At 38.7% G+C, this 23,982-nt stretch overlaps 1 protein-coding gene across 6 annotated transcripts in view; it reads left to right on the top strand.

Moving 5' to 3' along the window:
• The window catches only part of PRP4K (pre-mRNA processing factor kinase PRP4K), a 56,998-nt gene extending 35,592 nt beyond the window's left edge, over window positions 1-21,406 (top strand). For 2 of the 6 annotated variants that reach the window (XM_006138815.3, XM_075921313.1), the window contains exons 9-15: window positions 202-349; window positions 725-862; window positions 1,353-1,506; window positions 10,436-10,550; window positions 11,109-11,260; window positions 11,677-11,763; window positions 13,763-15,263. In XM_006138815.3, the coding sequence (XP_006138877.1) occupies window positions 202-349; window positions 725-862; window positions 1,353-1,506; window positions 10,436-10,550; window positions 11,109-11,260; window positions 11,677-11,763; window positions 13,763-13,966 (998 nt within the window). In that variant the 3' untranslated portion in view covers window positions 13,967-15,263. Of the gene's footprint in view, window positions 1-201; window positions 350-724; window positions 863-1,352; window positions 1,507-10,435; window positions 10,551-11,108; window positions 11,261-11,676; window positions 11,764-13,762; window positions 15,264-15,598 lie in introns of those variants that run through there. The other 4 variants (XR_012901676.1, XR_012901677.1, XR_012901675.1 and 1 more) reach the window with 4 other exon arrangements.
• The last annotated feature ends 2,576 nt before the right edge of the window (window positions 21,407-23,982 follow it).

Below are 23,982 nucleotides of genomic sequence, written 5' to 3'. Positions count from 1 at the left end.
AAAGGAAGCACAGTTTCAGTTCCCCACAATTTCCACAAAGCTAGGTACAAAGCACTGTAGACTTGAGACAATAATTAAGTTACTATACTGTGTATCCTTGTTACTTTCAGAATCATGCAGAAAAAGTTTTCTTGTGGTCAATTATTCTGTGTATGTACTTAGTTCAGTTTATCTGATTTCCCTCTTCATTTTCTTTCCTAGGTGTTAACATAGGTGAAGTTCTAGATAAACGTTACAATGTTTATGGTTACACTGGCCAGGGAGTTTTCAGTAATGTAGTGCGAGCCAGAGATATGGCGAGAGCAAACCAAGAAGTAGCTGTCAAAATAATCAGGAATAATGAACTTATGTAAGTAATGTTTTGTTAAATAGTAAAATAATGTGATTTACAGCACTAGTAATCTAATTTTGAAAGTTGGGGCTAATAATAATCTTATTACTTATAAATATTTGATAGTAGCGGAATAAGACTTTTGACCTACATGGAAAATAAATTTTCAGCTCTCTTGAGAAATAGTGACCCAAGTTGTGTACTGTAAATGTTACAATGAACAATATTATCCAGTGCAGTTGAAATACTGTGAAATTAAAGATCACTGCTGTGTTAATCATAAGACTGTTACTGCCTTCCTAACGTTTTGAGAGCAAGCTAACTTGATGCTTATGTTGGATGTGAAGTGTAGAAATTCAGTAAGTTCGGAGTAAAAAATGTTTTTTGTTTTAGGCAAAAAACTGGTCTCAAAGAACTGGAATTTTTGAAGAAGCTCAATGATGCAGATCCTGATGACAAATTTCATTGTTTGCGATTGTTCAGGCATTTTTATCACAAACAGCACCTCTGTCTGGTATTTGAACCACTCAGGTAAATTGAATATTTCCTGAATTGTGTATAAAAATGAAAAGTAGATTTAAGTGCATTTTAATGTTTTGTACTCTTAGCTTGAATTTTTTCTTTATATTTGGATTTTTTTACATTCCGCTCTTTATACGTCAGTAAACTTCTTAAGGCATAGAATTCAAAAACATCTAGAACCAACTTTTACAGATACAAAGACGAGAACACACTATTTAAATCTACTTAAAATGACAATGTCAGTTATACAGCTTCTTCCATCACTGTAGATAAGCACGGTCATGTCAGTAATTGTATAGCATCTGTTGGTCTGATTGGCTGAATTTTCTATTTTAGTATATGGCCTGATGGCAAAGAATATATTTCAAGTTGGTCTGGTTTGGGTAATTTTTTCCTAATGCCTAAAAGAGAATTGGTTTTTGTACATTAAAATTGATGTTTAAACTAGGAATACGTTATTCTTTGTTTAATTTCCCATAATTTTTATGTACATAAATAGTATGAATTTACGAGAGGTACTGAAAAAGTATGGAAAGGATGTCGGTCTTCACATTAAAGCTGTACGGTCCTACAGCCAGCAGTTGTTCCTGGCATTAAAACTGCTTAAAAGATGTAACATCCTACATGCTGATATTAAACCAGACAATATTTTGGTAAGTAATATTTCACACTTTAAGACAGCCTGTACAAAATACATGTGTTTAAATTTAGGTTCAGGTTAACACTCCCTAATCCGGGCTTCCCTTTTCTGGCAACATCCCTGGTCAAGCATCATCTGTATGAGTACTCATGGGGATAAGCCCCTGGGCTGGGGCCAAGAGCATTGCTAAATTAGGAGGCCTAGATGGAGCACTGGGGGCAGCAGAGTCACTGGTAGGAATGCAGAGCTCCTGATCTCCCGAGCAGGGAAACGGAGCTCTCTTTTCACTGGAGGGAGGGCAGCAGCATGGCTGCTGGAGGGAAGAACAGCCTCCCAGATCATAGCAGAGGTGCAGGGGAGGAAAGTGCAGAGCCAAAGGAGGAGCACGGAGCCCCCTCCCCCCAAGTGGCAGCAGAGCCGTTTGGAGTGTGGAGCGCTCTGGGCAGCGGTGGAGCTGCTTTTAATGGAGCCCGCTGGACAGCAGCAAAGCTGCTCGGTGCAGTGCAAAGCCCCAGATGGCAACAGAGTGCTGGGGGGAGTGTGGAAACGCTGGGCAGAGAGGAGCTCCAGACTACAGTGGAGTTCATGGCCACTGCAGGGAGAGGAGAACCCTGGGTTGCAGCAAAGTGGAGCGGGGGAGTAGAGTTCCCCCCTTCCCTCGCTCTGTGGGGAGAGCCTTGGTGGCAGTGGAGCTGCCTGAGGAAATTAGAGCCCCTGCTGCATTGATTCACTTCCCCACTCCATCTGCCAAATTCCCTGGTTCAAAACTACTCAGGTTGCAAGGGTGCTGGACGAGGGAGATACAACCTGTAATACCTTTTCAGAATCCAAATTCTGTCATCTTTTCCTCTGAAAAGAAGCTTCTGATTTAATATTAGGACAAAATATAATCATCATGGTACAAATAGTAAATCTAATATATAAAGGCGAATGTTTGTATGTTTGTGTGCTAGTAACTTGGGCACTATAAGACCTACCACAACCAAACGTTGCATGGGATAACCTTTCCTTCAGGAGAAGGTTTTAAGGTACTTTTGGCAGTGCGGGGAGAAGCGGCTTCCCGGGGGAAGCGGCGGGGACAGTCACTCACTAAAGCCAGTGGCAGAGGTGCGAGGGGAGGGGCAGTGCTCCGTGTGGCAGCTGCCCCACTCGCCTCTACCAGGCCGTTCCACTGAACAGGTACATCCGGTGTGGGGGAGCTCCCTCCCGCCCATGATGTCACTCGGCCCAGGCCTCTGCCCTCCGGTGGTGGCCGAGGGTTGCTGAGCGGCGGGCTGGAGAGGTCACGGCCGCCAGTAGGAGGCGGTTGCGGGCGCAGTGAGGCAAGCCCAGCAGGGAGGCAGCAGCAGCGGTGCTGGGAGCGGCCCGGAGTCCGGCACCTGCTCACTGCGGGAAAGGGGAGCCTCCGGTGCAGTCCCATTGTGCGGCAAGTAACGGGGTGAAAGTTTCAGGGTAGGTGGTGGGGTTATTGCCCCCCGTGGTACGTGCAACCCCAGGCAGGAACTGGGCCGCTCCGCCCACCGTAGGTCCCGTGCTCACCCCCTTCCGCCTGCCCCTTACACGGGGCACCCCTGGCAGGATCCCACCGCCCGCCCCGAGCAATGCTGGGTAACTCCAGCTAGTAAGAAAATAACTAACACAGGTAGATATTCTCTGCTTCTAATTAAAAAGCTTTAACACTAAACATAACCTAGTATCCTGGGGTTTTAGCCTTCAAACCAATATAGCCACTGCTCATACTTTCCCCTTCATGTTATGCTGATATCTCTTTAAAAAGAGGGCTTCAGTCTTGCAAAGCAAGGAAGCATCCTTTTGGAGAGGGAAGATTTTGACTTCTTTTGAGATAATGGTAGAAAAGACTCTTTGTTAGCACCCTCACAAAAAAAAAAAAAAAAAGACATGTCTGCTGCAAGAACCAAGCATGCTAGCTGGCTCTAAATTGAGATGAGGATTTTTGTTTATATGACATGAGAGGGAAAGACTCCTTATACTTTCTTACCTGTACCCTTGCAGCAGAGGATAATCATTGTAATGAGAGTTAAACATCACAATGTGGGTTGCTTCTGGTTCACTTCATGTATTTGTGAGCTAGATGACAGATTCAAATCCTACAGTCTGAAGTGTCAGTTTCTTAAAAATGTAAGTTTTTAGTCTTCCTGGTTGTGAAAATAACCTAAATATGAACCTAGTATAAGCAATTAATTGTCTTTTGAGTGGACATCAGTTTGAATCTGTATCTGAGATCCATTAATTCCCCATTATTCTTCTTTATTCTTTTTGCAGTGTTAACGCTAAAATAAGGGCTCTCAAACTTCACTACATCGCAACCCCCTTCTAACAACAAAAAATGCTGCATGATCCCAGGGCAGGGCTGCACCAAAGCCTGAGTTCACCCAAGCCACATTGCCCTGGATTGGGAAGGAGTGGGGGGAGCAAAGCTGAAACCCAAGGGCTTTGGCCTCAGGCAGTGAGGTCTGTAACCTGAACCCCATTACTCAAGGCTGAAGTGCTGTAGCTTTGGACCCGGACAGTTGAGCTTGTCTTTTGGCTTCAGTCTTGGGCCCTACAACGTTTAATACCAACCCTGGTGACCACATTAAAATGGGATTGTGACCCATTTTGGGGTCCTGACCCACAATTTTGAGAACCACTTTATCAGCTGCATGAAGTGGAAACTACAGCTTGCCAGTGATATATACGCATATGTAAAGATGGCAAGAGTTACATTTCTATGTGGAGGACCAAAGCTAATGAGGCAAATTCAGTTGGGTGGAAGAAGCCAATTCCCAACAGTTGATGAGGTGGTGAGAATACCAAAAGGGAGAAAATTACTTTTTATAGTGAGCTATCCACTCCTGTTTTCAGACCCAGTGTGATAGTGTCAAGTTGGCATAATAATTTCAGCTCTGCAAATTAATGCTGCAGTCTGGTTTTGTTGCTGGAGTCTGGCAACTTTCAACTGAATAGAAACACTCCCATCTTAGTATCTCTGCATATATTGCTGCTAAACGATAGTTACCATTTCTTTCAACTGACAAAGTGAATTCCAGCCCACAAAAGCTTATGCCCAAATAAATTTGTTAATCTTTAAGATGCCACAGGACTCCTCATTGTTTTTGCTGAAATAGACTAACATGGCTACCCCTCTGAAGTTTGAGAACCACTGCTCTAAAGCATAATCCTGGTGTTTGAAATATTAACATTAATTATTTAAATGCTGGTCACTTTAGTAGATGGGAGGGGATTAGAATGAAACTCACAAAGTGGGAATTTGGAACTGCTGTATGGAGGGAAATGCAGTGGGTAGAAAGGAATAGAGTAAAAGAATGGGAATGTAGAGAAACAAAATTAAGAAAGGGGCAGAAATAAGTAGATTTAGAAGTGAGCTTATTTTTCATGGAGGGGATGCTGAGTGGAACAATAAGTCTATTATTTGTTCAGTATTATTTGTTCAGTGTCTGAAAGTTTAGTAAGTAAAAACATTCTACTCTTGAGCTTTGTGCAAATCACCATGACTCAAAGGATATATTTAATCTTATATTTATACTCTGGTCTTCCTTTTTTTTTTAAAGAGGGCCAAATTTGTATGTAGTATAATTCCTTTGAAGCCTCCAGTAACTAGGGATGTGAATGGATAACCAATTAATCAGTTACCTGGTAAACATCACCTGGGAATTGGCAGCCAGTTCTGCACAGGGCTGAGGGGGGTCTTGATTAGTCAGTTAACCAATTAAATGTTAAATTAACCTAATGTTTAACTTGCCAACACATTAATCTGGATTTTACATCCCTACCAGTCACCAATATGGCTCTGCTTCGGTTTAAAAAAAAACTGTTAAAAAGCTCTTTTTAATGATCAAGTTAACTTAAGTTTGGTCTGTACCAGTGGTTTTCAACTTTTTTTCATTTGCAGACCCCTAAAAAATTTCAAATGGAGGTGCCAGACCTCTTTGGAAACCTTAGATATATGCTGTAGATTCCCCATGGATCAAATGTTGAAAGCCACCAATCTGCACTACAAACTTTTGTCAATATAAGTGTCATTCAGGGGTGTGGAAAATCCCTAAACCCTGATCTGCTCTGAGGAGTTACTTCAAAATAATAAGCCGATTATTTTGAAATAATGGGCTGGTTATTTCAAAATCTGTACTCCTGCTTTCCTCCAGGAATAACTCTTATTTTGAAATAGTGTTAGTGTAGAAGCTCTGCTGCTGCTATTTCAAAATAACTATTCTCTAAGTCGAGGTCACACATTCACAATAACTGAGCCTGCCTTGGGCTAATTTTGAGGCTTCCCTGTAGTGGAGACATGCTATTTTGATTTTGCTATTTAGGGAGTTATAATTTCAATGTTAGTTATTTTGAAATTATTTCCTAGTGTAGATAAGCCCTAAGAGAGGTAGCTATACCAGTGTACCCCCAGTGTAGAGACTGCAGTGTTGACGGGAGGGCTTCTGTGGTTGACGTAGCCACAGCTTCTCAGGGGAGGTGGAGTGCCTTTGCTAATAAGAGAAGCTATCTCCCATCAGCAGAGGTAGTGACTTCACTAGGCACTAGAGCAGCGCTATAAGTGGAGACAAACCCTAAGGCACAGCCAGAGTTAATTTGGTTCTCCCCTCCCAATTCTGAAGCTCACATGCATGGAAAAGCTAGTTTGCCTAATTATCTTGTTTAATTTACTCTTGAAAGAGATTAATCTTTTCTAGACCGACTGTAGTATAGATATATCATCTCACTTTGTCGGAACTGTGTTAAAGTAACTTGGCTTTCCTCAAATACATTTAAAAAAATCAAATATATTGAGTTAGAATCCCCTGAAGGAAGTCTACATCGTTCCCTTAATGTTATCTAAGGTAAGAAGTCTTGACTAATTTGAAATGATGGATTGCTTCCCTCTGTTCTCTTGAAAGCATCAACTAAGAACTAATTTGAGTGCTTAGAAACCTTTCTTATAATAGCATTATAAAGACTCGCAATAATTCAGAGGACTAAGTTAAATGGAATAGGTCCAAAAACTTTGTCTAAAAGAGGGGCAGTGTAGCTGCTTTTTATCAGATCTCTTGCAAATAAAATACATCCACTCCCAACGAGCGGCATTCATGTTGTTGACAGGAGACCACTCCTGCCAACAATGTGCTATCTGCTATTCATGGTGGCACTTGTCGCAACAATGTTCTTTGAGTTGGGAGGGAGTGGTTAGCAATTCTGAACATCACAAGTTTTGACACTGACTTGCCAGTATAGACGTAGCCTAGTGATCCAAACAAGTATTCAGAAACCAGTTTAAGTGCTCAGATTGATAAATTATAGTATACATTTTAAGGTTAAATTAGGACTTTCTTCCATGTTCTCTACAAAGTTAGAGCTTAGTTTAACTAATTTGTAGTCTGTCCAGTCACAGAATGAGTAGATTTTTTTCCCCCTCCCTGATTATATCTCCTTTTGTTAGCATGATTGAAATAATCTGTAACAAATTTAACAGGCGGCATTGTACAGGTTGAACCTCTCTTGTCCGGCACCCTCATGACCTTACTGGATCCGGATGAGAAAATTTGCTGGACAAGGGGAAGCTCCCTGATACCAGCCTTTCAGTCCGTTGCCCCTCCTCGCTGATGGCTCCTTCAGTGTTGCTGGGCTGTCTGCAGGCCAGCCCTAGCTCTGCTGCCAGCTCGCTGCGCTGCAGCAGCCCCAGCCGTGCTGCTGCATGGCACGTAGCCCCAGCTGTGCTGATTCTGCCAGGCTGCTGTGGCCATCTTCCTATCCCAGGCTGCCATGGCTGCAACGTCAGCCCCAATGCTAGGCAGCAGGCAGCCCCAATCGCACTTCCGCCTCTGCCCAAGCTGCTGCGGCCTGGCCAGACTTCCCCTCTTGGGCTGCTGTGGTCCATGCCGCACTGCCGGACAGCAGACATCCCCAGTCGCTCTTCTCCCAGGCTGCTGCAGCCCTGCTGCTAGTAGACTGGCAGTGTTGCACTGGGCTCCCAGCTGCTGATCCTCCTGCCCTGGGACTCTCTCATCCAGGAACATCCATGGTCACACCAGACCACAAAAGTTGCTGGATGAGAGAATTCCAGATTTGGGAGGTATAACCTTTAAAATCATCTTACCCAAATAGATGCATCTGAGAAACAGTGAGCAGGCAAGAACATAAGATATATTTTTTTCTATTTCTAAAATTTTCTATTTACTCAATGACTGACAGAGATTTCCATCTACAACATAATTACAATATTTTTTAAAAATCGCCCAAGTGAGTAAGAATACTACTGTGCAAATATTTTAAAACTACTATTTGGCTATTCACGCTAAATCTTAAGAGGTCTGTGTGGGGAGGAAAAAAAGGCTTCTACCTAAGCGATCTTGAAATAATCATTTTGTTTTTCAATTCTTCTGCAAAAGAAGCTTTAAGTGTACCCTTTCAAAAAAGGAAATCAAATTACGAAAAATCTTAAGGCATCAATTCTCATCTGAGTATCAATTAAAAAAGAGCAGCAATGTCCTTTTATGAATGGTCAGCAACCCCTACAAATTGCAGCTTACCTATAACTACAGTGATGCCAGCCATAAGGATGATTCTCATTTTGATAGAATCCTTTATATGGTATCCATCCATTTACACATATATAAGACAATGTGTTCAAACAGAAAAATAAAGTTCTCACTTTTTTGATGATATCATCAGTTGATTCAGAGTCACCTCCAGCTTTTGCAAATATTTCTGAATACAACTTGACAAATTCTTGTATACTCTTCCCCTTTGATGGTTTTTGTTTAGTCATAGTAGAAGTTCTTGCTCAATTTATAATTTTGCTTTTTTTATATATATAAATGTTGGAACCCTACCCTCTTTTTCTTAGAGAAAATCTAGCCATCAGAAAAGTACAAGGACAAATGACTGCAAAGTTAAACTCTGGAGTGCAATAAGGTCTCACATTTAAATTTGTGTGAAAAGCAAATACCTGCTCAACTTGTGAAAGCTGATTAATAACAAATAGCGAAATAATATGTTTGCTGACTACTTTAATGTGCATGTCCAATGGGAATATTTTTTCATATTAAAGATTCTAAATATAGTGTTACATACAAAATGAACACTTTTATCTATATACAACTTGAGCAATAGAGACTATATGTTTCCAGCTATAGGAATCTTTTATCAGAAAAATTACCTGAATTATGGAATATTGATTGGCTAATAACTACTAATTTTGATGAGCAGTGTTGTTATTGACGTGGTTGATGTATGAATACCTGATTTAGAGTGTAAGAATTTTAGCTAGCTCTTTGGTTTGGCAGCAGAGCTGAATGCTGTAGATAATGCTATCCAGGTAAGGAAGTGACCTTTGGTTGCTCTTTCCTTGGGATCATTGGAACTTGGATACATTGCAGAGGTGAATCACTTGGGCTCTGAATGGAAAATTATGTACTTTTATTACATGAGCGCATTCTGGACTGATCTTCCGACAGAGGATGTTTACACTTCTGTGCAAGCTGCTAATCTGGAACACGGATTTTGAAACTTTTTTTGATGGGCTCCCAATTTGAAAATATTTTGGGCTTCTCCACCTCACTCTTGGTACTGGACATAAATTTCATGGGATCAGTGCAGATCCCTACCGAGCTAAGTAACAGTACTAGGGATGTTAAATTTAGATTAATTAATCGAATAGTCAATGTGATTTCCATCGACTATTTGATTAGTCTATAAGGGAGCCCTCCAGTTCAAAAGTGGAAGCTCTGCAGGGGGCACGGGGCCAGTGGGGAACTCCCCCGCTGGCTCCACACTCCCTGCAGCACCTCAGATTTTGAGAAGTACAAGAGCCCTAGACTGGCTTTTAAGCCGTCTCTCCTTAGCACCGGCTCTTGCTCCCTCCTTGCTGCCTCTCTCTGAGGTGATGGGGAAACAACTAGTTGCATCACTAGTAGACTGTCCGATACACTTATGCTTATCAGACAGTTGACTTGTCGCTAACATCTGTAAACAATACCATTTCCCTCCTCTTTCTTCTGCTCCGCTGCTGTTAATAGTACTACCTTCAGAGCTGGGCAGCCAGCTAGCAGCCTCTGCTCTTTGGCTGCCTAGCTGTAAGGCACGGAAAAAGGGGATGTTGTGACCCCCTCTCCAGTAGCCTTGTGGCCTCTTTTTGGGTCAGGACCTAAGGTTGAGAGACTGTGCTCTAGAGTGGTAGATTGGCGAACATTTAGGGGCTCCTCAGGGCTTTCTATATAATCAACTTTTGATCAGGGCAAATGTGGCAAGGAAGAACCGTTTCCCTGACTGGTGGAAGGGTGAGTAGGACTATGCTACCATTTGAAATGTATGTTGGTTCTGTATGTGGGGCACAGAATTTGTGTACATGTTTCTTTCGATGGGGAAAGAGACACTGGAATCTAAGTAATCTTCAGTTGTTATGCCTGCCCAGTGTTCTGGCTCTTGAATTGATGCCTGGGAGAGCAGAGTCCATCTTTTTTCACCAGGTGTCATCCTTACTGTGTGTATATTGAAGAAATATTAAAAACAGTTGAACACACAGGTGTTTGACACATTTGTCCATGGTTTTAATATTTTGGGTCAGTCATGTTAGCTCATTTTTATTGGGCTCATGCATTTGATACAAATAGATAGAAAATACACATTTGGAAATGTTATTTAATAGTCTCTCTAAACAATTGTAAAATTAGTCAAATTGATCATAAAAATGAATTTTAAATTCAGTAGCTGTTACAATGTAGTGCCATTCATTGTCATTTCCAGGTTAAGAAGATATTACAGTTTCCCTAGAATTCAAGGCACCAAGATAGTGCGGTGAACAAATATTAAAGTTAGTTAAGGGATTACTGGATGATTTGATATTGTTTTGTTGCTGGTTTATGTACTGTCTCAACGTCTGAGACAATCTATGTACTGTCAGTATGCCAGTAAAGTTTTTATTTAATTTGCAGGTGAACGAATCTAAAACTATATTAAAGCTTTGTGATTTTGGATCAGCTTCACATGTTGCCGATAATGACATCACACCGTATCTTGTCAGTAGATTTTATCGAGCTCCTGAAATTAGTAAGTTCATCTGACATGTTTCTCTGTGCATTTAAATTATCTAAATACTTGAATGGTGATTATTATACATGGTCATATGTATTCAGAACATAGATTTAACTGTTTTTGCTTCAACTCTGGTTTTAAAAATTAAAATCAGTGTTAAAACTCTAATCTTAATGTAGCCAATCCAATGATTTAGAAGTAGCAGAACACACTAGCATCTAGTGAAAGAGAGCTTGAGACACTTTTTGTTGATTCTACTCTGGCACACATTTGGGATGTTTCAGAGGCAGATTTTGATGAGCAGAAACTCAAATGACCATTCTAGGGGTGAAGGGCAATTTTCATTTTTTTAAAAAAAATTTTGGCAAGGGAAGGTTGCAGTTAAAGCCCACTGTGAGGGGGAAGTAGACAGACTTTTCATCCTCTTTCTTTTGCACTTTACTGTTTTTAAGAATATGACTCTTGAAATATCTCCTAAATCCAGGGTTTCAATATCTGTTTGCTCTTATAATATATGTTTATACCTTGTTTTGTGATATTAACTGATTAAATAAGAAAACTTTTCTGTTTCAGTTATAGGCAAAATCTATGACTACGGTATAGATATGTGGTCTGTAGGCTGCACGTTATATGAACTTTATACAGGAAAAATACTGTTTCCTGGCAAAACCAATAACCATATGTTGAAACTTGCCATGGACCTCAAAGGAAAGATGCCAAACAAGGTAAGAAAAAGGTTTCTATTTAGTTTTTTATACACTCAACTAAAAACAATAAAACAGGAAAGTCAATGGAAGATAACTGTGTGTGTTATCCAGGTGGCTTGAATGACTTCTTATCTGAAGTTGGGAGGGATGGATCACTTCCTGGTTACCTTTTCTTTCATTTGCTCTGAAACACCTAGCATTGGCCATTATCAGAAAACAGGATACTAGGTTGAATGGACCATTGGTCTGACCCAGTATGGCTGTTCTAATAGTCTTGTAATTTCTCACTGCTCTCTGAAAGATCATTAAAAGCATTAAATAATTCATGTTACTGTAAGTCAGTAGATGTATTTTCCCTTATGATCTGAGTCTGAAATCTGAAGTTTTCAAGAAAAAGAAATTTACAAAACTCCTGTCCTCTGTTTTATTTTCAGATGATACGAAAAGGTGTGTTCAAAGATCAACACTTTGATCAAAATCTCAACTTCATGTATATAGAAGTAGACAAAGTAACAGAAAGGGTAAGTTTTAAATGAACTGAGCTGCCTTTGTTTAAAAAAGTTTAACTATAATTGTGTTCCAGTTATGAAATTCAATAATTAATGACTTGTTAATTAATAGGATCTAACGAGTACCACGGCATGTTGTGAAGGCTTTTTAAAATCTTTTTTTTCCTGCAGCAGAATGAATGCAGATACTTTTGTGATAGGTTAAATTTATGTTCGCGCTACAGGGAAATTCTGTATGGCTTTGCATTTTAGTTTAATAAAAAATCTGGTTATTATAAATCATAAACACAATACATTCTTTGTTTAACCTTGTGTAAACTTAGCTTGATATTATTAGTAAATCTTAATGCTGCTGCCATTTGCTAAAATAAGAAAATGTGCAACTTTTATGTGAAAGTTTGTTGTAGAATATATTCCCTTAAGCTTGGTATACACTATGGAGTTAGGTCAACACAAGCCTGCTTATACCAGCTGAACTATATAAACATCTAAGCTAAAATTTTGCTCTGGCTGACATAACTGCCCCACCATTACAACTTGATAATTCCATCTTCACAGGAGGAAGAGTCAGTGTCAATGTAGTTAGGTTGTCATAGGGTCAGTATAAGCACAGTTTTGCTTACTTCAACACTTGCTGGCTTTCAGAAGCCATGCTACAATGCCCTATGTCAGGGCTGGGCAAAATATGACCTGGGGGCTGGATGCAGCCCACCAAGCCACTGGATCCGGCTCGCAGACAGATGGGGACATCAGCCAGACTCCCTGATTGGCCCGTGCCCTTCCCACAGCACTCAGAAAAGCGGCTGCGTCAGCTATTTCTCTTTCTCATTTCTCAGCTGTGAGCCCGGGGGCAGGGAAAGTGGTGCTTCATGTGCTGCTGCCTCCCAGCATAATCCCATTGGTTGATTTCTGGCCAATGGGAGCAGCACACGAAGCACCCTCCCCTCAGGCTCTTAGTCACCATTGCACATGGCCCCTGCAGCCTGTGTAGGGGTGGGGCGGGCAGGGAAGCTGCATGAAATCCATGCTGGGCTGCTGGCCAGGCGTCATCCATGTAAGTTTCCTGGTCAGAGTCTGCCGCTGGCACCCCAGCCACTCTCTACCCCCAACCCTCTGCCCCCCACTCCTACCCCATACCCCACATAAGCCAAACCTTCATTCCCCCCCTCCTGAACTCATAACCCCTCCCAGACCCTGCTTCCCAATTCCCTGCCCCAGGTCACAACCCCCTCCAGTGCTAGGTCACAACCCAAACGTTGCACCTGAATCCCTTGTCCCAGGTCACAACACAAACTACTGCACTCCAGTCCAGTGCCCCAGGTCACAACTGCCTCCTTCACCCAACCTGCATCCCAGACCCTACACTTCCTCCATTGATATCATGTAAGAGTGTAGCCTTTGGCCACTTTCCAAAATCTCAACTTGCTCCCCCCCCATCAAAAATTATTGCTCACCCCTGCCCTACATGGACAGTACATTTGGTACATGTGCTACTGGTGAGGAAGTGCACCACTGACAGGAGTGCAGTGTAGACTGTAAAAGCAATTTAATGATTGTGATGGCTATAGGCCAATGTAAATTAGGATGACATAATTTTGTAATGTAGATATGCCCTTTTTAGGGATTATAGTATGTACCATTGCAACATTAGAGTGCACACTAAGAGTGTATCACATTGGCAAGTATAGAATATGGTTTCTTTCTTTGAATTCTCAATCCATTGAGTCTCAAACATAGGGAAACAGATCTTAAATGTGATGTGCAAGGAAATTAATGCATCTGGCATAAATCACATGAATTAATCATATTTTCAAATTTCAGTTACTTGGATAACATAGTAATTAGAGTTACAACACTAAATTTGTGTTTTGACAGCAGTAAATTTAGGTGGAATAACAGCGGAGCAATAGTTTTTCTAATTGGAGTGAGTGCTTGTTATTTTACACTTAGTAATTTTATTAACAGTACTAGTTTATATGGAAGTAAATGTTGGTTGCACTTTTTATATTAGGAAAAAGTAACTGTCATGAGCACCATTAATCCAACCAAGGACCTATTAGCAGACTTGATTGGTTGCCAACGACTCCCTGAAGATCAGCGGAAAAAAGTACATCAGCTAAAGGACTTGTTGGACCAGATCCTAATGTTAGACCCAGCCAAACGGATTAGCATCAACCAGGCTCTACAACACGCCTTCATCCAGGAAAAAATTTAAATCCAATGAAGAAGTTCAAAGGGTTTGAGTAGTTAAGATACAAAGACTGAAGAAATTTCACAGCAGTTTATTAATGTATATAAACATAAATATTTCCCCTGCAAAGTTGAGGAAGAATGATATATTTGAATTAACACCAAGGCTGATATTTCTTTTAGAAATGTTAGAGTAATTCTGTTCGTGTCTTATGTGAAAATTTTCACTGTAGAACTGTTTTAATTGCCAAGACTGCACAAAAGTACAATGCTAATGTATATGGTTGCAGTTCACATATTATAAAAAAAAAGCTTGTTATAAAAGAACAGTAATACTGGGTGGTCGATTCGTTTTTAGCAGACTTGGCTTCATTTTTGTCTTTAAAAAATGGCCAGCATAAATGCTGTTTATATTCACGTTTTCCTAGGTGTGTGTGTGCAGGCCACAGCAGCATGCCCTTGGTGTAGTCAGTGCCGAAGGGAATCTGTTCCTTCTTGAGCCTGCCTGCAGGGATGGTCTCCTCTTTTAAAGCAGGTTGTGTACAACTTTCAGTACACTGAAGGTAAGCTAAACCATCAACGTCACCGGTGTTTAAGATGTTATTTTATTGGAACAACTGACAAATGAGAGACAATAGCTTTATGGCAGAATTCCCTGCATGTTTGATAAATGATGTTGTTTTATTTTCTGGCATTGCAACTGTGGCATAGTTACAACTTATGTTCTGTTCATCACATTTAAAATTTGGAGAAAGCGCACTTGATGGATAGAGCGCCTTCAGTGTACTGTTCTTATTACTTTAATTTTTTAATCAACTTGCTATAGACTTTGTATACATTTTGTTAAATATAGTTCACTATGACATAGAACCAGTACTTACAGAAGAGTTTTCATTTACTAATTACATATGTTGAGATCTGATTCTGAAAGACCTTATATCTAAAGGATAGATAGACAACATAATGCAATTTTTAACTATTTGTATGTCATTTTGAAAGTGTACTGCTTTATGCTAAAAGTGTTTCATTTGTTCATTGTTTTCATTATTTGTGATCATGTTGTCTTTCAATACAGGCATAAACCTTCCACTCTTGAACAAAGCAGCTGCTTTTTAAAAGCGGTAATTGCTTCTTTACCTTTTATTTCTTTTGTAAATGAAGCTTTTCTTTAAGAAATGTGACAGTGTTGTCTCTTGCATAAAACAGTTGACACTCACTTATTGTAAAGTGAAGATTGTTCTGCTGCATGTAAAGTGGACCATGCAGATTTCTGTATGTTTTCAGTATGCATCATTAGATAATAAAGTCTTTTGTGAACAAGGCATTTGTAGCCATTTTTAAAATATTTTTGTCTTCAGTGCTGGTAAATCAGGTAATACATAAGAAGAAAACCTTCATTTTTCTGTTAACCCTTTAATTAAAGGGATTATGATGATCTTTGGAAGGCAATATTAGACTACATTAAGTAGATCTCTAATTATCATCATTGTAAAAAAAAAAAAGAAAAGAAAAGAAAGAAAACTAACCAAAAACCTACAGATACTGTCTATCTGCTTTCATTGTTATGAAATTATTCCTGTAGGATATTTGATTGAATTCAGGCTTTAACTAATGTTTATGCTGTTTTTCTCACTTTTCCTTTTGATGGTGCTGAAAGAGAGAAAGGAAAGCGAGGCACAGGCCACTCAACGCCTACTCCATGGGTCTGATTTGATGAGACACCAACTTCACCTTCCTAACAAGGTTATTTCTGACAGCATGTGTAGATAAACATTTAGCAACAAGTTAAAAAATAGTTTGAAACATTTGAGTTAGGTATGCAACAAGAAGAATCCAGATTAAAACTTTCCAATTCATACTTATGTTTTATATATAGTTTGAGACCATAAAAATGCATCTTCTATTTCCATTTATTATTTGCATAAAATGTATAAAAAAGCCAGGGTTTAGGATTTTTTAAACTCTTCAAAAATTGTAATAGGATTTCTTTATCCATCTAGGCACATAATTGCAACAAACATGCACATATAGTGCAATCAAGGATAGAAAATGAGACTAAGCAGTCATTCTGCTGGTGGGGTGTTCCCCACCAAGGAGATGTAATGAACTACGAAGCAGGCAGGTGATGGGTGATGTTACATGCCTATTTTGAACCTTCAACCTGTCTTTTCTAAGTTTTTATTTTCATTTTAATGAAAAGTAAATCTGTTCCTACTTCAATATACCAAGTTTCTTGTTCATACAGGAAATAGAATGCAGATTTCTCTCTTACTTGAGATGAAGAACTAGATACTTGTTTGTTAATTCCACACAAAGTAATTTGCACTGTTTTGGTGATGCCTATAGACCTATCCAGCACTTCCGGTGGCAATTTTATGCAGATGTAGTGAAATCTTATTGTTTCTGTAGATTTTGACCATTATTTTGTCTCCCTATTTAAGAATAGTGAAATGAGTTGTCAACTCCAATAGAAACAATGCACCTTATACCTACAGAGCTTTTAAGAACTATACTAAAGAAGCATAAAGTTGCTCGTTTACTTGTTCTTTGTGTTGTAGGTGCAGCTCAAAAGAAGATGATGACCACCAGAAGACATGAACAAAGGTTTCTGTCCCATAAAAGACATAAAATATTTTTCATGTTATCTGTCTAATCTTTCTGTTTACAGCATTCAGACCTAGGTTTCATTAGCACTATTGCATTATTGGTAATTCTAAGAATAGTCCTGTTGTGCTGGTATTTATATGTAAGACGTGCTTATTTCATTTCTGGTCTGTGATTTTGTTGTGATCAAATGTAGAAAGATAAACAATACTGTATCTGTTTGCTTTTTTCTTATCAGATAAATTTTTAGTGTGGTATTTTTTCTTTAAGAAGGAGTCAGCAACATTAAATGGAAATAAATGTGTGTGTGTGTATATGCGCGTGCGCACACACACACACACGTGTCTCCATCCTAATATTTAAATAGTTATATTAGCATCACTGTTGTATTTAAGATTTTACTATCAGAGGATACAAAATTTTGTTCCCAGGTTTTATTGTAGTATATGCATTATATATGCTAATAGTCTCTTAGTTACTTTCAGCCAGCAAAGCAAACATTATAATGGGGAAAATTTATTATGAGAAATTGTTGAAAAACAAGTGGATCCTGGTCCTTGACCCTATACTCTCTTCTAGCACTCTTTGTATTTTTCTGGCAGAACAAAGGAATTGTAATTCCGGCTTGAACAGCCAGCTAAATGCCCTCCCCTACCCATCACAGATGATTCCTGTGTAATATAGAGACACATAGCCACCTATTTGCCACCCCTATTCCTCTTAACCCTTGGGATAGGGGAGAATTGGATGTCTGACTGGAATGGTGCTACACTGTGCTGGTTCCCAACTGTTACAAACTATTACAAGTTAGAAGAATCTCTGAAACTGCTTTAACTTGCACAGGGGCTTTTGGATGAGGCTGGTGTACAGCTATTTTTGTTGCCTCCACACCAAGTTCTGTGCGAAGTGAAGCTTGGTTGAACCTAAGCATTTAACCCATGATCTATGTTTTATGGTCACTGAAAATAAACAAACTAAAAGTACTTTTGAATCTGGACTCCTAGACAAGAATTAAATGCACTGCTTCTTCAGTGCTGAGTCAGATTACTGAAAATGTGTACTACAAATGCCTTTTATTGTATTTATGTATGTTGCTTAGGTGTATACATATAGGTTGACATAATTGAAAACCATTGTTAAATGAATTTTGATTGTGAATCATACATTTTTAATAATGTTTTTCCTCCATGTGTAGGGTAAGTGGCAATAAACCTCTGAAGAACCTTTGAATATATTGATCCATGCACAGGAGACTGATCATTCTGTGAGAATACTGGAGAATATAACTTAATCTTCTACAGTGTAATAAGTCTCCAACTGTAACTTACAGTGATGGCAGCAAATGTTCAAAGTGGCACTTGCTTCAAGTTAATAAAATAAAGTCTTGGAACTAATTTGCATCTTGTGTTTTTTACTTTTGTTTAGTTTATAAATTTGATGGGCAAAGCTTTTAATACTTACTTCAAATATTTGCATCCACTACACCAGGCCAATGTTGTTCTTCAGATTCCATTTTCTCTGTTTTGAGTTTAGGCCAGCATCAATCACTGAGATACCAGAAGGGTTCAATTCCCTGCACCATCACAAACTTCCTTTGTGACCTTCGGCAAGAATCTTTGTGCCTCGGTTCCCTATCTGTAAAATGGGGTAATAGTGTACAAGGTTTTATGAGGATAAATACATTCCAAAGAGTGTTATACTAGTTGGGCCATGTTAGTGTCCAAGATAGATGGCTATAGCTTAATCAGGGTAAGAGTGTGAAGTTGGTAGAATGGGAAAAGCAGTCTGATGAAATGGAGAGAATTATGTTGCCTCTTTAATTGAGGGGTTGTGTGTACCATTTGTTTCTGGATGTATTGTTGATTCACTAGTTTTTTGTTTGTTTTTTTAAATCAACATATAGCAGCAGTGGCCAGGATAGCTGGATGTCTTCATCTAGACAAGAAGTTCAGATTCGTTTGGGTGCAGACCTCCTTCACCATGTCACCTTGAAACCTTAAAGTGACACAATAGCAATGCAGTCTAGATAGACAGCACCATAAATCAGCTTAAAAATAAAGCAGAGTGTGGTGGCTTACTTGTTAATTGGAGTTTTTCATTTGTGAGCATGTGAAATTTGATGCTCTGTACAGGCTTCCTGTTAACTGCTGAGTGAAATTTAAGGTCTTGGTACTGTATTGACCTGTCAGTTTCTAAAAGCGTGGAGCTGCCTACTTGAGACCATCTCTCTCCCGAGGTGATGATAATGCTACGGTTTTAACTAGAAGTAATTGAGTTGAAGTCTCTTTGTTTAAAAGAGGTGAGAGCTGCTGGCAGAGCGTTGTCTCTGAAGGGCCTTGAACTTCAGAATTCCAGTCTTGACCTTTGAAGTGCTGACTCCCACCTCTGATCAGTCTGTGATGCCAGTCTCTGTTTTCAAGTAGTTTGCTTTGTCCCATGCTGCCCCTCGTGCTTGGGAGAAGTTCTCCAGAAACACCTGCAGCCTAACTCACCCTCTTTAAACTCTCCTTTACTGAGATTCCTACAAAAATCTTCATGTCTCCAGTGCTTTTTTTGTTTAAAAAAAAAAGTGCTCGTACTGCAGGGGAAAAGTTGTTGAGCTCTGATTGGAGGTGCTAGTACTGTGTACCAGGCAGTACCATCACAAAAAAAGCACTGGTTGGTTGTGTCTGATCTCCTACTAAGATTGTAATAACTTTAGGGCAGGGGCCATCTTTTTATTCTGAGACTTTAATTTTAACCCTCACTGACAGAGGTGATCAGGGAGATGCAAGTGTCCTAGCCCCACCTATGTCGGGCCACAATTCTATGGTCCCCAGCAAGAGCAGGTGTTTTATGCTGATAACTGATTTATGGTGTATCTGGTTTGCCTACTTCATCTGTACGCAGAAAAATCTTCTGCTGTACAAATTGTATGTCCTGAGTCCCACCAGCCCATTTGCATGATTCCCTTTTCAAGAGGAATCAACAGATTTTTTTAGGTGCATTCAAAAAAATGTAGATATTTGGAAATTTTATTTTTGTGATACTTCCTGCAATTATAGTGTTTTTCTAAATAGTCAGTTTATAAAATTTGAAAGTTCTGGTTTAATGCAGAGAAGAATATTTGTTGCATAACCTACTGGTACCAGAATCTGTTAACTGGAGGGTACTCTTGCATTACTTAGCTTTCTTTTTTATATTATTAGAGTTAGTATGCCTTCAAGGAAGATCTTACCAGCAACAAATAGCCACTTTCCCTAAAAGCAGCAACCAAGACATCATCATAAATAGAATAAAGGGTTTATTTATAACAATATTTACAGGTTACATAAAGGAAAAACAAGACTGTAACACTACAGAAAAACCAAACTAAATAATAAAATTGTGTATATCTGCCAGGAGCATATCACACAGGAAAGAATTAATATAGACCTCAAAACACAAAAAACAAAAAGATGGTCAAAACCCAAAGGTACTTAACCACAGTGTCATGCAAATTTGCTTCTAAGATGAACTCTTCAACTCCCCTGTTTAAACGTTTCCCTCTTAACTGCTAAATTCTAGTCTTTCCCTGCCATCAAACAAGGTTATCGATTAAAAAATATTCCATGTGGGGTTCATAGCAATGCTAGATGCTCTTCCTTAGAACACTGGGGTTTCCTGTTTCTTTGTAGTTCCTGGCACCCAAATATTCAAGACCCAGTGAGCATTGTCTTAAACTAAAAACTTAAAAGATGGAAGGAAAAAAATGGCTGAGAAATCTAACCTACTGCAACCAAAACATGCACTCTTTGAGATTTCTCAAGCACTGTCTTGACTTTTCTTTAGAAGGAAACTATTGCACACAACACAAAGGTGCAACTGAAAAAGAACAGTGTCATTTGTTTCTACTCACAGATTTTTTTCTCTTCCATTAAATTGTTGAGTGTTTCATGTAGTTAAGATATGAATACCGATATACTCTATAGCTGAGACGTTCCTTTGGAGTAGAGAGTGAACCAGTACTTCTATTGCAGCAGTATCACCCACAATTCCTTTAATAAGTGTACACAAAGAAACACAGTTCCTGCTTAGAAGAGTTTCTAAGGTCCCAATTCTTGAAATTATTTGCATGTCAATTGGCCCATTTTAATTCAGTGGGGCTACAGTTGTGAAAAACTGCATGCATATTTTCTGGATCCAGTCCTTAATAGCTAGACAACATACAAATAATGCTGAATGTAATGTAAGATACCCATATTACTAGCTACTTCTTTCTCTCCTTATGACACTGACTATTCTTGCCCTGCTTTTCTCCCCAGTAAGAGATTTCAAATGTCTTTGTTAACCAACAAAGTATTTTTGTTAAAATAAAAAACCCACCATTGGAAATAATCAAATGGCTCGATCCAATTTAATGGTAGCCATGATCCTGGCCAAAGCAGTTGTATGTAGCACCATAACCTGAATTCGTTTTAAATTGCCGGGATGACTCTATAAAGGTAAATTATGGTTCAGACTTCTGAAGGAGGAAAGGTGGCATTTACATTTGTCTCAAAAGTCATGTCCAGGGCAGACTACCAATTATTTTGTCAGTGTTAGAAATTAATGTGAAGAGGATTTACACTACGCAGAATCAAGATTTCATGGCATATTTTAGTTCAAAACCAAGCTGATAGATGAGGAATGCAGTAAGAGTGTAGTTAAATGGTAACTACTCCTAAGTAGTGATTTTGTTTTGAAAAATTCTCCAGTATTGATAGTTGACAGCATATCTGTTTTCTTTCTTTGTCACCCTTTTTAATCCTTTTTTGGCCAAGTCCATTTTACTGAGTTTGGGACAATTAACAAAAGGCAGCCATATTTACAGGTGTGGTGTTGTACTTGTCTGTGCATTGGCATATCATTTATCAGCAGTAGTGTATGCAAGTCTGAAAAACTAGCCACACACTATCAATTAACCTGCTGTAGACACGTCATTCATAGCTGTCATCCTCCTCTGTATATAACGGCACAGTTTTAAATTATCACCAGTTTTGAAAAGACAATGGGTCAGATGTTCCAATTATATCTGGATCAGTTTGGATTTTTTTATTTTATATCTTTCAGTGTGATGTTTACATTGTCACATGTGGACAAGTCCAATCAACATAATGAGGACAGTCTCCTACAGAATATATCAATCAAAAGGCTTCAATTTCAGACCTTGCCTATTAACCTATATTGACCCATTTAGTCCAGGTTTATTTTAATCATTGTTCTAAAAATTGTCATTTCACAGATACACAGGAACAATTAAAAGGTATATTAATGAATAATAACATTGACTACTGAGGAATTGTAGGGAATACTCAACAAGACAATGCACACACTAACATTTGAAATAATGGCTATAATTTCCTGTCAGCATATGTGTGTATTGAAAAAAGATCTGTGAGTGAAAAGAAAAATTGCATTTCTGCTCCTTCAGGCTATAGGAAGGCCAAAAATTTTAAAAAAACAAACCCAAACCTGCTACTTAAATTACAGGTCTTTCCTGGGAAAGACTATTAACAACTGAACAACCAGTAGATTCATATTAACCAAACAAGTGTAATTTGGAGAGAAATAATTTTTTATTAAGCCTGTTTAAAACCTAAAACTTTAGTGTTACGTTCACTTTTGATAATCCCTATTTAACTCAAACACTTGACAATCAGAAAAAAAAATTTATTTGGCTAATGGTTCAATTTAGACCTTCAGTGAAGGACAGAGAGCTTCCAATCCACATCATAGTCTTTCAAGGGAGACCTCAAGGAAAACAAATCAAAGCAGATGTTGTGTTCTTGATGTCCCCCCCCCCCCTTTTTTTTAAAGGGGATGGAGAAGCAAAAAAGAATTCCTGTCAAGCTGCCTTCTGTACATCAGAAAGGACAAAAATAGCCCAAATTCATGTGTCTTGGGTTTTTTATGTCCGCTTTTAAAATAAAGAAGTACTCATTTACCAGATTGTAAATTAGTCTAATTTTTATTAAAGTGATTTTTTTTAAACTCTGAAGTGTAAAACTATCCATACCCATAACTTATAGCAACTAACATGAGATTTTTTTCATCTCTTGTTGTATGCTTTGGACAGTGAATATAAATGCTTCTCTCTCCCCCCCCCGGCACATAGTTATGCACTTGTTAGAATAATTCTGACATTAGTATATTATATATTCATATTTTTCATAATTTATTTTACAAACCATTTATAAACTATTTTAAACCCCTCAATCTGAAAACTTTCCAACTTCATACTGTGATTCATTTTTATTAAATGATGTGCAGTTGTGAGCGATATGCCCTTTCATATGTAGGTATTAATGAAAATGTTGCAAAATATAAACCAAATTGGCCTTAGCCAATGGTTTTAAATGGAACATAACAAAAAGGGTATATCTTGTGTTTGGGGTGAATTTTGGCTTACCTGAATTTAAATAGTTTTATATTTAGCTGGTTAATAGCTTCTCACCTTTCAAAAATGCTGATTTTAATCTTAGTCACTGATAACCCAATCATGGTTAAGTGAGTTCTGTGATGACTGTGTTATTCATCAAGCCAGCTGTCACTGCTCGCAGCATTTGTTCAGAAAAACATGTCAAGTTTATTTAAAATTTATGGCTGCATTTTCAAGAGCTTATAAATAAAATGCAATTATGCAAATACTTCAAATCATAGAACATTTATCCTGAAAAATGGTTAAAAAATGTAATTTGAAAACCTCTGGGGTAAATATTTATTACAAAATTTTTAGATTTAGCAGGAGAAAATGTAAATGAGTTCTGGCTCACAACCTTGATCTGTGAGATATATTACTTACCACTTGTGGCTTACAAGACCTGAACTAATACATTTTTAAAATGTAACAAATGCAGGTTGTGCCTAAATATGAAGTATATTTTTCTACAGTGTAATAATAAACTACTTCCTGGAGCAGTGAGCTGCTCATCATGAGCAATACAAGTGCAATTTTTTGTGTAGAGGCTGGATTTTGGGTTTCAGCTTTGAGTTCAGGAGATGTTTCCATTAGCCCAAAGCAATCCAAAACTCTGATTCAGGATGCAATTGGTCATAAACGTAGGTCTATAGCTGCTTTGAGAAATCCAATGTGGAAAGTATGGAAAATAGAAGGTTTAGGGACATTTGGAGGTTCTAAATTTTAGTGCCCCAATTCATGAGAGCTCTTAAGCATGTGATAACACTACTGCTATCTATGATAACATTTAAGCACATATAGTCTTGATTGCTTCTTAAACTCATATGCTGTCCTTTACTAAGGATGTTTCCTTGAAGTGGGACCTCAGGAAATTCCAAATGATATGGGAATCAGCTGAGCTGACCAAGTGCACTCTGGCTTTCCATCCATCATTGGTCTTGTTTTTGAACTTCAAAAATCACTGCTGGGTTAGTTAAGTAGCATGGTGAAAGAGATCTGAAAGCTTTCTCTAATATAGT

The sequence above is a fragment of the Pelodiscus sinensis genome, chromosome 2 (assembly GCF_049634645.1).
Source record: "Pelodiscus sinensis isolate JC-2024 chromosome 2, ASM4963464v1, whole genome shotgun sequence".
NCBI lineage: Eukaryota > Metazoa > Chordata > Testudines > Trionychidae > Pelodiscus > Pelodiscus sinensis.
Note: the sequence above shows the minus strand (reverse complement) of the source record. Positions and strands in the feature narration are given on the sequence as shown.